We start from the raw sequence: 15,823 nt of genomic DNA, 5'->3' as shown, positions 1-15,823 counted from the left end.
CTGTTTCTATTTAGTGCAATAATTTGAGGAATATTAGTATTAGCTCTTCTTTGAAAGTCTTGTAGAGTTTTGTCCTAAAACTATCTGGGCCTCTGCTCTTTTTAGATTAGAGACTTTTAATGACTGACTATATTTCCTTCGGAGTTGTAGGTCTATTTAAATTGCTTATATCATCTTTATTTCACTTTGGCAAGTGATATCTATCAGAAAAATTGTTCGTTTCTTTTAGGTTTTCCAATTTTGTGGAGTACACAATTGTTATATGACCTAATAATTCTTTGGCTTTCCTCAGTGTCTGTTACGATGCCCCCCTTTCCATTTCTGATTTTGTTAGTGTAGATATTCTCTCTGACTTTTAGTTTAGTGTTTGTCTTATTGTTGATTTTCTCAAAGATCCAACTCTTTGTTTCATTAATTTTTTTATATTGTTCTCTTTGTTTCTATGTTATTGATTTTAGCCCTCAGTTTAAATATTTCTTGCCATCTACTCCTCTTGAGTGTGCTTGCTTCTTTCTGTTCTAGAACTTTCAGGTATACAGTTAAGTTGCTAATATAAAATATTTCCAGTTTCTTTTTGAAGGCACTTAGTGCTATGAACTTTCTTCTTAACACTGCTTTCATTGTGTCCCATAGGTTTGGTGTGTTGTGCATTCATTTTCATTGAATTCTAGAAAATTGTTAATTTGTTTCTTTATTTCTGCCTTAATACAATGGCCATTCAGTAAAGAGTTTTTCAGTTTCCATGGGTTTGTAGGCTTTCTATTGTTGTTGAAGTCCAGCTTTAATCAGTAGTCGTCTGGTAGAACAAAAGGTGTTATTTCAATTTTGTGGTATCTGTTGAGACTTGTTTTGTGACTCCGTATGTGGTCAGATTTGGAGAAAGTTTCATGTGGTGCTGGGAAGAAGATAACTTATTTTGTATTTGAGTAAAATGATCTATAGATATCTGTTAGATCCACTGGAGTCATAACATCTGTTAGCTCCATTATTTATCTGTTTAGCTTTTGTCTGAGTGACCTGTCTACTGGTGAGAGTAAGATATTGAAGTCTCCAACTATGTGTGGAGTTCTAGGTGTGTTTAAAGCTTTAGTAATATTTCTTTTACAAATGTGGGCACCCTTGTGTTTGCAATGTAGATATTCAGATATGGGACATCATCTTGAAGTATTTTTTTTCTTTTTATAAATATGAAATTTCCTTCTTTGTCTCCTGACTAAGTTTGGTTGGAAATCTATTTTGGTAGATATTAGAATAGGTACATCAGCTTGCGTCTCTGATTCATTTGCTTGGGAAATCCTTACCTAACCCTTTACTCTGTAGTAATGTTTACTTTTTATGTTGAAGTATATTTCTTGTATGCAGATTGATTAGTTGTGCATTCATTCTGTTAGCTATGTCCTTTTTTTTTTTTTTTTTTTTGGAGAATTGATTCCATTGATATTGAGAGATATTCATGACCAATGGTTGTTCATTCCTGTCATTTTGGTAGTGTTGGTGGTGGTGTGTATGTGTGTACACACTCATACTTCTGCTCTTCCCCTCTTTTGGTTTTGCTGGTGTGAGATTATTTCCTGTGGGTGCTGATAACCTCTTTGTATTGGAATTTTGCTTCTAGTACTTTCTATAGGACTAGATTTGTGGATAGATATTATTTAAATTTGACTTTGTCATGGGATATACTGTTTTCTCCATCTATGGTAGTTAAAATTTTGCTGCATATAGTAGTCTTGGCTGGTATCTATGGTCTCTTAGAGTTTATCAGACATCTGTCCAGGCCCTTCTGGCTTTTAGAGTCTCTGTTGTAGAGGCAGGTGTAATTCTAATAGGTCTGCCTTAGTGTGCTGCTTGGCTTTTTCCCCTTGCAACGTTGTTTGCAATCGTTCTTTGTTTTATATGTTCTATATGCTTAGTGTTTTGAGTATAATGTAGTAGGGAGACTTTTGTTTTTGGTCCAATCTCCTTGGTATTCTGTAAGCTTCTTAGACTTTTATAGGCATCTCCTTACTTTAGGTTAGGAAGTTTTTCTTCTATTTTGTTGAAAATATTTTTCCCAGCCTTTGACCTGGGAAATCTTATCCTTCTTCTATTCTTATTATTCTTAGGTTTGGTCTTTTTATTGTTTCCCAGATTTCCTGGATGTTTTGTGTCAGGAGATTTAAGAATTAACATTTTTTTGACAGATACATCCATTTGTCCTGTCATATCTCTACACCTGAGATTCTCTTTCATCTCTTGTATTCTGTTGGTGATTCTTGCATATGAGGTCCCTGTTCACTTACCTAGACCTTCCATCTCCAGGGCTCCTTCAGTTTGTGTTTCCTTTATTGCTTCTATTTCCATTTTCAGGTCTTGAACAATTTCATTCATTTCCTTTATCTATTTGTTTAGTTTTTGTTTTGATTTTCTATTTTGTTTCGGGTTTTGTTTGTTTCCTTTAAGGGATTTACTCAGTTCCTCCCATTACTTGTTTGTCTTTTCTCTAAGGGATTTTTCACTTCCTCATTAAGAAGAAGCTCTATCATCTTCATTAAAATTGGCTTTAAGGTCATTTTCATGCTTCAGTTGTGTTGGAATATTCAGGGGATGCTTTAGTAGGATAGCTGGGCTCTGGTGGTGCCATATTGCCCTGGCTGTTGATTGTGCTCTTAAACTGGTATCTCAGCACCTGGGTTTAGGATGAGTATATGTATAGGAGCTGATTTCTGAGTTTGTTTTGTTGGGTAGCTATTTTGTTCCTTTGTTTCTGTTTCTTCTTTGGTCTTTCTGGTCTTTGTGTTCTGTATTCTGAGTGGCTGGCTTAACTCCTGGTCCAGCAGGAGTCTCCTTCATTGTTGCCGGCTTGACTTCTGGTACCAAGCATGGCCTTTGGCTCAGCAGTGGATATGTGTTCTTCTGACAAGAGTGGCCTGCCCTTGAGCAGTAGGTATCTTCCCCTGTAGAGGTGAGTGGGTGCTGTGCTTGGTGAGGATGTCAGTGGCTTGGGTTCTTTGGGCTTTGAAGCAAGGGAGTGGGCAGGTTCAGAGGGCAGGTATGGTTCTTTCCTGTTCTGGATGGTGTGGTCTGCACCTAAGCAACAGATATCTGCGTGAGGTAGGGGTGGAGGCATGGCAGTGGGGGTGGGGGTGGTCAGGGGAAGGAGAGGGAGAAAGGGGTCTTTGGCTGCCTAACTGAGGGAGTTGGAAGATTCTGAGGGCAGGTGGAGCACTTCCTTGTTCTGACTCCTTTGGCTCTAAATTTAAATGTCACTTTCCTAAAACAGTTCTTCCTGACTGCCCCAACTGACCAGTCTTCTACCACTTAGAGTCATTTGTTTGTTTGTTTTTGAGATTACATCATTACTCACTTTCCTCTTTCCAACCCCCACCCCATTCTCTTTCAAACTCACAATCTCTATTTTCATTAACTGTTGTTACATTCACATAACACACACACACACACACACACACACACACACACACACACACACACACACAGCATCTTCAGTCTGTATGTTACTTGTACGTATGTTTTCCAGGCTGACCACTTGGTATTAAATAACAATCAGTGTGTTCTTCCCGGGGGGGGGGGGTTCTCCCTCTCTCAGCACTTCCCAGTTGCATATACTTTTTTGTGTAGGGTTTAGACCTCAGAGGCTTTACCCCACAGTTTTATATTTAGACCACAATGCCTTTTTTAAATGTACTATTGTGATTGTTAAGAACTTTAGAAATATTTTACAGAGTTTAGGTGAGAACGAGTCATGAATCCAACAGTCCTCAAACCCTGAAGAGTTCAGAGAATTCTACGCTGCAATGTGGGCACACATCATTGAGAAAGAAGATAGTGTGTTCCAGGGACAGTGTGTTGGCACACTGCTAACATCAAGACTGTCTGTTTTCTTTATCTAAGCACAGCCTAGCACTTTGGCAGTTTGTGATTGCCAAATATCAGATATTTGTCACAAAACTATATTCTTTAGTTACTCTTTTTTGGATTTTTGAGACAGGGTTTCTTTGTGCAGCCTTGGCTATCCTAGTACTAGCTCTGTAAACCTTGAACTCACAAAGATCTCTCCGCCTCCGCCTCCGCCTCCGCCTCCGCCTCCGCCTCCGCCTCCGCCTCCGCCTCCCCCAGTGCTAGGATTAAAGGTTTGCGCTACGCTACCACCACCTGGCTTTAAGTTACTCTTTTAGTGAGTTTATATACAACTTAGCTGCAGGATCATTATGCAAGGGCTAAAATATGGAGACATCTTCAGGCCAAAGCTATTTTAGTATAACATAATCAAATGATCAATTCAATGTATTATGTCTCTCCCTTTAAGTACCATGGACCTGCTTCTTGGCTTCCCTCAAGCATGGCTCAAGGTTAATACCAAGTGAAGGTTTCTCTTCCAATCTTGTCTTCTCAGAAGAAAGGATTTGCTCAAGAGATGGTTTAAGGGGAAATTTATTTAACAAGGAAAAACAAGTAATCTGGAGAGAAATGGGATATGCTGTCCTGAAGGAGCCAGGAGCAATGCAGAGAGGTCTGTGTTGTGGATTTTTAAAGAGCCTTGTGAATGTTTTTGAGAGGATGGCATAGTCATAGAGTAAAGTAGCCACTTTTCCCTTCTACCTTAGGGAGAACCCAATCTTGTCACTAGGGTATCACTTCCCATTATCTTCAAGAAAGAACCACAAAGGGTAAATACCATAGGGTAAAGGGTAAATACCATACCATGATGCAAATAGTATTCTAAAAAGTCAAGGCCATTTAAAATGTTATGCCCCATGCTAATGGGTAATAATGAAGATGTGCCCTGGAACCTTCATTTCTGATAGGATGGAAAGGATCTGTTTACGGTTTCAGGGATATTTAATGAAAGGGTGCATTCTAACTGTCAGGAGACACAGCTTTCAAGGCACAGCTACATTTTCCTTTACCTCAGATTCAACTAAGCTCCATTCCTACCTGGTATTACATAAAATGTGGTACATCTTCTTACTCATTTTTATTTTTAAGACAAGGTCTCACTACATATACTTAGCTTGTTTGCACTCACGGAGACCCACCTGCCTCTGCTTCCTGGGTGCTGAGATTCATGACACAGGTCACCATACATCTATTTTAAACGTATTAAATATAGAAAAGTCTCCTTTGCTATATGCCTCTAGACTTTTTCAGAATAATACAGGTAAATGGATGAACTTTGTGCATCCCAAGAAAACAATCTAGCTGGAATTTAGAGCTGACAGTGACTTAATCTTTATAGAATCTGGAAAACAACCTCATTTACTTTGTTGCTTACTACAGATAGCCATGAGCCACTGCCCTATATTATTCATTACTTTCTGTCATTAGCATCCATGGCCAAATCCTTCCAGTGGCTTGTGGCTCCCCCAAGAGTTACCATTCGCTCACCGAGTGATCTCCTATTCACTAACTGTAGTCATAGTCACGGTATAGAAATGTACCATAGGAGCCTCATTACCATCTGGCTTAACAAATGAATATAGTTTGGATTCTAGGGTTTGGGGGCTATTTTGGTTTTGTTTTGAGATTTTTGTTGGTTTGTCTTTTAGGGGGGATTTGTTCAGTTGGTTGGTTGGTTGGTTGTTTTGGTTTGTATGTTTATGTGTTTTAAGAAAGTTAAATGTACATCGTTAAAAGACAGACTGCTTAGCAATTTTCAGGTAAGACCTGGCACATTGTGTAGTGTGGTGGGGTCAGAAAGAGGGTGTGCTAGATATAGCAAATGATGTCATCATCAATGTAGTGTTCCAGCCACATGGAAACCAGGTCAGACCCAGCCTGCCTGTGTCCTCCACCTACACAGCAACTGGAGCCTCTTACATATGCTTTTGGTCCATTCCTGCTGTGACATCCTTTAAATTGGGAGATTTTTGTCAAGCGTAATATGCTTCTTTCTTGGTCAAATGCAAGATGCATATTTTAGCTAGCTACTCCTCTCTGCCTAGCAGTTTTAAACTGTGAACCGTATCTAAGATATACTCATCCAGAAGCAGGCAATTTAAAACAACACGTTTGGGCTGCTAATCTTCTGCTTTTAGCATCTTCCATTTGCAAAGGAACTGGGAGCAGAAGTGTGGCGTACAGCACTGAGATGATGCTTCATTTCAGTTCACGGTATTCTATTATCACCTTCAGAGCAAAAGGCACCTGGTGCCTCATAAAACAATGCTGGGCATTAACCACTGCATGAGAATAGCCTGACTGGGTGTTCACTGAGAAGATAGCTCCCTCCCAGAAGAAAGCAGAAACCAAACTTTGCAGTTAGTTTTCCACAAGCTAGAGCCTTCCTCCAGATCACTTAGATGAAGCTTTAAGACTCAGGATTTCCAAAAATTTGACTGACAGATCTGCCCCATGCCCCATATTGATGTCATTTGTTTCTAATATTAGCAGCGGAGCATTCCGGGTTCACCTGGGAAAGAGGAGCTTTTATTTTTGAGTCAAACAAGAACAGATACTAAAAATGAACATGGTGAGACTTCCTTCTGGCGTATCTGACACAGATAAAATAGGGAAGCCTGTGCCGCAAGACTATTTTGGATCAAATGAGAAAGGGATTCAAGGTAGTTGGAAATCCAACGACCTTTCAGACACCCTCTGTCCCCTCGCCCAAGACTTCTGAGGAATTAAGAAATAAAATGAAACCTTATATATAATGTCACAAAAGATTATGATGTGCTTAAGAAAATTTTCCCTAGATGACCGAATGGATCCGGGTGATTTGTTACAGTTCAATGTGAGTAATGTACTTAGTTATATAATGATGTAGACATATGCATGAAGAATTAAATGGTATGTTCAAGGCTCATGGACAACTCTCACACGGGCCAAGTACTTGAGCTTCTGTCATCTAGCCGAGTTTAAATGGGTCCAAGTAGTTGGCCACTACCATTTTTCTGACTCGCATCGATGGGAGGGGTCAGGAAGATGATGCTGGGCCACTTGGTATAACTGCTGTAGTGTTGAGATTCCATGCCCTGAATGAAAGGCGATTTCTTCCATCTTCTCCATCTGCAAAGTGAATAGCATAGTCATGTATCAAAAGTGATTCATTTATGTGGTATACATCTTGAAAAGATGTAAGGGCAATAAGTTGAATAATTCAGAAACCTCTGAAATATAGAAAATGTATTTCACTTTAAAATGACCATGTAAGTTTAGTAAGCATTCTCTATAGAAAAAATAAAACACTTAGAGAATGTAATAGAACTAAAGAGTTAAAAGAAACAAAAGCACTGAGGTTCAGGTAGGGCCTGTTATCACCCAGCATTTGTCTGGAATTGAACTTTCCTTTCATTCCACATTTTTCTAAGACATTGATTTTCAGGACGCTGCCCTCTCTATAAGTAGCAATGGTAAGGGAATACGTAGCTATTCTGCACTTTGTTTGTGCTGACGATTCCCTCAGTGTCCCATTCCCTCCTTACTGATCATTCATCATCTCACGTCATAGGGAAAATAGGGCATCTCTTGCTTAGAAAGCATCTAGTCACACCAACTTGTTGGGTTTTTTTTTTTTTTAACTGGGTCCAAGAACTCTGGTCTATACAGGCTTAGCCTTAAAGCTGCCTTGTTTTGCTTTGCATTGTTGGTTGTTGATGCTTTGTTCTGTACTATTACTCCTCCATATTATTCTCAATATCATTAAATGGTGTCAAAGTTCCACAGGAAGCCTTGTTTACATCAGTTTCCTCAAGACAAGATCAGAATGCCCACCCTGTGTTCCCAAAGATTGTTGTGACAGGTCACACACCACTGATTTGTGCTGGTATGTTAGGCTCTACCTCCTTCCTCCTTGGGACTCTGGGTTCTTTCAAAGTAGAGAGCTGTGCCTTGTTCCCCCTTTATGTCCCAAAGCTTGTCTGGAACATAGTGATCTCTCACTAGTTACTTATTCATCAGTGTTGGATGGCTTACCTGGGAGACTACGGTATTCACTTACATTTTACTTGTTTTTGTTTCACCTTGGATGGGGTGGTTTTTGTTCTCCCTGTTAAACTATTTTTGCTCTCGATTCCCATCTTTGTAAAGAAGCAGACTTTCTGATAACAAAGGAGGATCCTCTGTTATACACCTGATGATTTCTGAAAACTCAAAAGAACAACATCTTAGGATAATTTTTTTCCTGAAAGATGCCCAGTTACTTTTTTTCCTATCTAGTAATTCAAAACATGTTTCGAGTATATTTGTCTGCAAGTTGCTTTCCAGTTGCAAATATCTAGTTAATGTGGGAGGACTCCGCACCATATCTGTTAGAGGTCAGGAGGTAGGACTCACCAAACTCCCAGTATTGGCTTTCCGTAAAACACTATCATAGTTACTCAGATTCCACCCACATAGAAATGATACTAAATGAATGCCACAGATACCAACATCCCTACTCACTAATGAATAAATCAAACCCCAGACAGCATCTTCCTAAGGTCACTCTAAGGTTACACTAAGGAGACAGTGAGTCTTTCAGTTCCACATTATGATAAGTACTTGACTAGCTATAAAATTACATGTGTCACTTAGGTGACATTTTATAGACAATAAAAGAGAAGAAGAAAAAAGTCACAGTGCAAAAGTAAAAGTCCTGATTATGAACTCTAGAGAAACCAAAGCAGACACAGTGAGGAGAGCAAACTGGTAAAGCAGTCAGTGTGTCACCCTGTAGCAAAAGTGGGGAGGGGAGTGTACAGCTTGTGGCCAGAATAGGAGATAATTCCCACCCCCATGATACCTTTGCCCACTGAGAACTCTGTGTCTTCTCTGAGAAGTATTAGTGAGAGGACAGAAATGGGTTGATTCTGGATTTCCATCAAGACTGTAGGTAAATGAATGAACTCCTGGTTCCAACACTACACAAATTATAAACCTACGTACATTTTACTTGATGAACTTTGAGCGATGAAAGCAGAAAAAAAATATAGAAGAAGAAAATAAGACTCTCTAAAGGGTTATCTGAACTTCCTGTTTTATGCAACCAGGTATAAAAGTGTGTTATAGTAGACACAGTTTTATGTGTGTTCTTCATATGGAAGTAATATTCTATTTTAGAAGTCAGTCAATAAGTCAACATTTATGAAGTGCTTACTCTGTGTCATGTCTGTGATGAATGATTGACAGTTGGCTAGTGAAAAAGGTAAATTCTGTTGCTGTGGAAAAAAAACTCACATTCTAAAAGAAAAGAGCATGATAGTAAATGTAGAATCAAATTAATAAAGACAATTTAAAATTGAAAAGCTTCATTTTGTGGGGTTTGTTTTGTTCCTAGGCTAAGCCTGAGATTTTGAGTTTCTCAATTTCAAAGTGGAATAGCAATGAAAAACAGAATAGTGGTGAAAGAAATTCCAAAGGCACTGGTGGACATTCCCCTGCCTCATCTCTTGTCAAGAAAGGTAACGTTCAGGGTTAGGTGTGTGCTGCTTCACATGCAAAAATGGTGGTAATATGTTGCTTTCTTTTTTGTTCTAGGAATCTTGGGAAATCAGGACTCAGAGTTTCGTGCTTGGGTCTTGGTAAGTACTCAGGGTGTTATGGGGACAGTGAGTGGGAAGGCAGGAGACTAAGGAGATACCAGAAAGTGGTGTGATGTACGTCAGGGCCCTGTCGCAGGACGACATCGTCCAGCTTTGCCCCCATTTCCCCTCTGAGGAAGGCTTTCCTTGTCCAGCATGCTCATCTCCCTGTCTAGGCCCAAGGATTCATCATATTCATGGGATCTTCTACCTCAAGCGGGAAGCCTTCTTAGAGGACAAGGACCATGTACCTCTCCTACTTATCTGGTGTGCAAGATATAAATATACACGTATATGCTCGCCTCACGTTGCCTTTGGTTTACCTGAAATTTGTCTATCTGTCCTAACTTTCCCTTTGACTAATTTCTTCACTTATTTTCTGATATTGTTATTATTTTATTTGCTTTTTAAAAACCTGCTTCAAATTCTTGGGAGCAGACTGAGATAATGCACACACAAAATTTCAATGGAAGGAATCATACTTTGGGAGATGATCCTCTAGACATTTCTCTGAGGCATTATGTTGATTATGCTAGTTGATATGGGAAGACTCATCTTAATTGTGGATGCAACTATTCCATGGCAGCAGGATCTGAACTGAAACAAATGGAGATGGGAATGCTTTGGGGGATGGAGATGTTTATTCCCTGTCATGGTATGGTACTGTGGCACAGCCTGTCACACTGTGACTGAAGTCAGGAAGAGGAGAGAGATGTAATGCTCATGTTACCAGAGATGCCCATTCAGACCCAGTGAATGGCCAGTTAAAAGTATCCCAGCAGGCTAGGACTACATCCAAGGGTTCAGGGACCTAGGTGTGGTCCCGAGTATCCAGAACACTGTTTTTTAAGGGCAGAGACCACCTCATCAGCTATGGGGGAGAGGAGAAGAGGGGAGGTTTCACACAGTAAGCAGTTTGAACACAAGTTAAGATAATCAGCTATCCAGCTGGAGGGGATTTCCACACAACCAGGCAGCTAAGATCAACCATGAGCTGGAGGAGGATCCAAACAAGCAGCTTTGACAAAAGCTAAGATAAGTCAGCTAGAACATCCTGACCTTTGGCTCCTAGGATAGAGTTGGGTAATTTTCCATGGGATTCTCCACCAAGGAGATCAGATTCTAGTTTAACCTGAAACGGCCTTAGCAAAAAAATACAAATGGAAGAACCTCTGCACCTCACTAATTGTTGTCTCATCCCCCTTCCCTCATCCCTATCCCTGTCCCCCTTCCCCATCTCCCACCCCCACCACTCACCCCTACCACTCACCCACCCCCACTCCCCCTCCCACCAGAGTTCAGTTCAGTTTCCTCTCTTCACACACATTCAGGGTGGGTGTTCGCTTCTCAATTAAACCTCTCTAGAAATGTTATCTCAAACACACCAGATGGTGTCTCACGTGACTCTCAATCTAGTCAAGTTGATATTGAAGGTTGTCAATCTGACACCCCCAAACATCAATTTTACCTATACCTTCCACCCTCCTCCTGAATGTCTACTCCTCCGAGGACATCCCACCTTGCAAAGTGAGTTCAGCTGCAAGACTCCCCTGATCTTAACAATTCCACCATTGTTCAAAAGTTCAAAGTCCCTGGTAAGATTCAAGGTAGTCATGTAACTGTGATCCCTCATAAGAAAAAGAAGAAAGATTTTGTTCTAGACGAGAGAAATGGTATCAGAGCAAGGAAAAGGTGGGCCAAAGCGAGACTAAAAGTCACCATGGAAAACATTAAATCCTGCAACTCCGTAGTGAAAGTCTCAGATGTAAGTTCAAGAGGGACATTGAGATGGGTTGTTAGGAGCAAGGAGTTTTCAGCGTTATTAACGCCTGGACAAGCAGGTAGACAGCAGCCCATGGTTAGGTCTCTGAGGAGGCTGAGGTGCCAAAACCAGAGATAAGCGGCATAGCAGGAATGAGCATCTCTTTCCATAGCTCGTGGAGGAAAGGAGTGATTCCCAGCAGGAACCAGGTTGCCTGATTCCCAGGCAAGAGGCATGAAAGCCAGCAGAGAGCAGGATGTGTGCCCACTAATGCCCCCTTTACATGAACTCGTTTCCCCCATGAGAAATCCTGACATCTAGAGGTATAAGCTAGAGATTCACAGACTCAAGAGAATTCCTGCCAGAGAAAGGGCTACTTCTGCTACTGTAGTCTATGAAGTCTGGTCTGGAATCTAATACATGCTTATACGTAGCTGGCACCTGGAATGGATGATGGAATCATCTGGACCTCAGTGGCCTTGGGCAGCCCTGCCATTCTAGTGCTGCCACCTGTAGCACATGAGTGACATCTCACACACCAGCCTGAAGCCTTTCTCAGCAAATGCCCCCTGTCCTGGTACCACCAATATCCCAGGGTCTAGCTTTGAAACTTTTATTCAGAAGCCTCCAAAGTTCTCCTGGGAGGGAATCTGAACCTGCCACATGATGCTTGATCTCAGAGGCTTTCTGGAAGTCTGTTGCAGGGCCCCATGATCCTATATCCTATATTGCATGTCTGCAAAATCCAGCACCATCTAGAAGGTGCTGCCAAGTTCTGTGCTGGTTAGAGATGCAGTCTTACCCTTGTCTAACACGGCCAATAGCCACTGGGTGTCATAGAAGCTGCACCAGGAAAAACACTTTCCTAGGGAGTTAGTGGTTTAGGGTAGTAAATCCCTTCAGTAGAACTCTCATCTCAGGCTCTCTCTTTTCAAACGAATTTGTCTTTTCATGTGATGGAACCTTCACAGGATACTCTGAGTTCTAGTCCTGGGGAAGAGCTCAAGGTTTGTTAATAGTACTGACCTCTGGGGCCGCCGTTAGAGTGGCCTGCTTTCCCTGCCCTTGCCTGTGACTTTAGATTCATTGACATTCATTTCCTTGCTAAACTGCACATTTTTCACATTTTTTTCTGTTCTCTGTCACTGTAGATATGACTAAAAATAGTGAGTCATAACCTTGCTACAGCCTAGATGTAATGATGTCATGAAATTTCCCCCACCAGTTTAGTCCATAATTTTCTTTTCCTTTTGCTTTTCCTTTTCCTTTACTTTTTCCTTTTCTCAAAACATGGAACAACTACATAGTTCTGGCTGTCCAAGAACTCACTATATAGACCAGGCAGGTCTCAAATTCAGAGATCGACCTGCTCCTGCCTCCCATGTGCTGAGATTAAAGGCATGTGCCACTACACATGTCTAGTCTATAACGTTTTAATTCGACCTTACTCAAGGTTCTGGAAGACTAGAAGAATATAATCAGGTCTTGTTTGTTTGTTTGTCGTTTTGTTTTTGCTTTGCTTTATTTTTTGCCAGAATATAACTAACACAGATGGGTTCCAGTTCAGCCCCCAGTACAGTCCTGTTGTTTTCTGAACCTTTACATGCCTATTGTTTGCTGCCCACACTAACATAGCACCCCTCCCCCAGAATAGTTCATTATTCATTGCCAATAGACGCTAGCACTTCTGTAGCTTACAGCTTCAAATTCTTCAACATTCTTCCTTTAAACTAGTTCTGAAGGCCTGTAACCAAAAGGTCAGAGTTCATATGCCAACTTACTAACCTTTCAGTCTGACCACCTGTATTGGTTACTTTTATCCCCGATGCAACCAAATATCTGACAAGAGGAAACTTAAATGTAGAAAAGGTCGACGTTGGTTCACACTTTGAAGGAAACAACCCATTATGGCACAGGAAGATTGAGGACTGGAGCTGTGCAAGTTTGCTTTCTGTGGCTGTGGTAAAACAACCTGGGGTGATGAGAGAGTTTGTGTGGCTTCCATTCTGAGATCTCAGACCATTGAAGGATACCACCCACATGAAGAGTGGTTCTCTCTCTTCTGTTAAATCTGATTGGAAATGCCCTTGCAGACACATACTCCAGAGGTATCTCCTAGGTGATTTTAGCATCTGCCAATAAGGATTAATTAACCATCCATCCCTAGGGGTTTTTTTTTGGGGGGGGGTGTGCTTATGGTAAATCATCATATACTAATGAAAGGAACTACTTAGTAGTGCAAGATTTAAAATATAGTAAATTAAGAAAATATCCGCTGTGAAGATGGCTCAACAGGTACAATGTTTGTGACAAAGGCGTGGGGATCAGAATCCATAGCCCCAGAACCAATGTAAAAGCCCTGTGGCACAGGAGCCTGCCTGCAATTCCAGCTTCAGGGACTGGAGACAAGAAATCCCTGAAGTAAGTTGGCTAGACAGACTAGCCAAAATGTCAAGCTCTGAGATTACTTAAGAGATCCTGCCTCAATACACAAGGTAGAGAGCAACTGGGGAAGATGTTTAACATCAACCTCCAACCTTGACATAGACACACAAATATGGGAGCCTGCAAAGGGAAATACACCCGCACACATGCAAACATGCCCGAATACCACAAGCACATACATACACTCATGAAAAGAAAATATATCTTAACATGAGACAGAAGGACCACTATGGCAAGAGGACAGGAAAGGAGGATGAAGAAAGGAAACACACGCATACCATTTATATGTATATTTAGAACGATGATATAAAAAACTTCTGACCAATTATCTTGGAGTTGGTATCTATGGAGAAAATAGTTTGGTCATTAAGCACATAGGTAAGTCAACAAGATCTGGTGATAGTGGCAGATGTTTGTAATCCTAGTACTTGGGAAGTAAAGGCAGGAAGGCCAAATGTTCAAGGTCATCCTCTGCTACTTAGAAATTTTAGAGCCAGACTGGGCTACATGAGACCCTGTCTCAAAAGAAAAGAAAAAGGAGGAGGGTCGCAAGATAGCTCAGTGAGTAAAGGCACCGGGAACAGAGCCTGACAACCTAAGTTTTATTCTTGAAACCCACACGGTGGAAGGTGAAACAACTCCCACAAGCTCCATAGGTGTTGACATACATGTATACATATGTACACATACATACATACATACATACATATGTGCATGTATACATACACACATGTGTGTTTGCACACAAATAGGTAAATAACTTTTTAAACTTTTTAAAGAAAAAATAAAAAATGTAAAGAAATTCAAACAAAAGGCTGTAACAAACGTAACAGCCCCCCAAATGTTAAGTATGAGCAGATGGCAGCACATTTCTGTTTGTCTGCTTGTTTGTTTTTGTTTGGTTGGTTGATTGAGTTCAACCTATATAAACCATATGCCTTTAAGTGAGCCTTGAAATGGGTATGATTTAAGAGCAATAGATCAAGATTTTTGAGCCTGAACACAGGGGATAAGATGCTGTGAGAAACAGGAGAAAGCAAGGCAGCCCTCTAGGTGGACTGGAGTCAGTCAAAACAAGGTGAACGGCCTGATGAGGAGATGCTCCTGCATGCTTTTGTGCTGCCTCTGTAAAGCAGGAAAGACAAAAGAGAATCACAAAAGGAGTGAAGCAGCAGCCCTAGGTATTCATGAGGCTCCACCGCCCCAGCACCCCTCACACCCCCCTCATACCTCCCACACATCCACACATCCACATACCCACACATCCCTGCTGTCAGACCAGGTGAAGTTGAGTTTACTGATCAAGGCTTGGATGTCAGCTCAGTCACGGCCCATGTTCAACTGAAACTTTGGAAATTAGGCATTGAGACTTCTGGCAATCAAAAGGCCTCAGATAACTTCCTGTTGGGATGCATTAAAGGTCATAATTAAAGGTGACAGTATTGACCTTCTCTATGGGAGGAGTGGCTGGAAGCCTCTTGCCTGCCAGGCTTTATTGTGGTAGATGAATGAACATACAGAGAAGGGCAGAATGGAGTGACGATGTAACTAAGAAACAGAAGAAACGAATCCCACTCGGACATTGCAGTAGCTGGGACAGTGTATGGACACACTGCCCCCAGCCATCGTGACCTAATAATGTCAAAGAAAGTGATAGAAAATGAGTAAATACAGTGATGAGTGACCTCGGGGCTTCTGCAGCACCCAGAGCTTGAGGAAGCTCCTAGGGTAAGTTAGTGAGCTGACGCCCTGTCATTCAGCTCTTCCCAATGGGCCCTACTCTGCCTAACCACAGTCAACTTTTAGTGCATAAGCAGTCCATCTGTATCACAGGCAGGCAGCATTGGCTTCTTTTTAGTGCACTGCACATGTGCAGAATGTACTGCTGGCTCACCTCCCTCTGCCTTTGAGATGCTCATGTGTGCTTAAATATGGAGGTTCCAGGAGAACATGGCATTAAACACTTCACATGGCTAGAGTTATTTTTATGACATCCTTCATGGTTCCCACTCCTATTGCAAAGGCCACAGTAGCTCACCAAGTATTATGACAATCGTCATAGGCATTCATAAAGTTCCTCCAGATACTTGCGGGACCGTTTAAAAGCACAATTTCCTTC

General features: G+C 41.2%; 1 protein-coding gene across 3 annotated transcripts in view; it reads left to right on the top strand.

The window, feature by feature from the left end:
- Positions 1-15,823, top strand: part of Kcnab1 (potassium voltage-gated channel subfamily A regulatory beta subunit 1) — a 422,588-nt gene that overhangs the window by 292,815 nt on the left and 113,950 nt on the right. For all 3 annotated transcript variants that reach the window (XM_021157435.3, XM_021157436.3, XM_021157437.3), the window contains exon 2: positions 9,454-9,497. In XM_021157435.3, coding sequence (XP_021013094.1) covers positions 9,454-9,497 — 44 coding nt within the window. The remainder of the gene's footprint in view (positions 1-9,453; positions 9,498-15,823) is intronic.

Source organism: Mus caroli, unplaced genomic scaffold, assembly GCF_978045245.1.
Source record: "Mus caroli unplaced genomic scaffold, Mus_caroli_1 scaffold_3, whole genome shotgun sequence".
NCBI lineage: Eukaryota > Metazoa > Chordata > Mammalia > Rodentia > Muridae > Mus > Mus caroli.
This window is presented reverse-complemented; position numbering and strand designations above follow the sequence as displayed.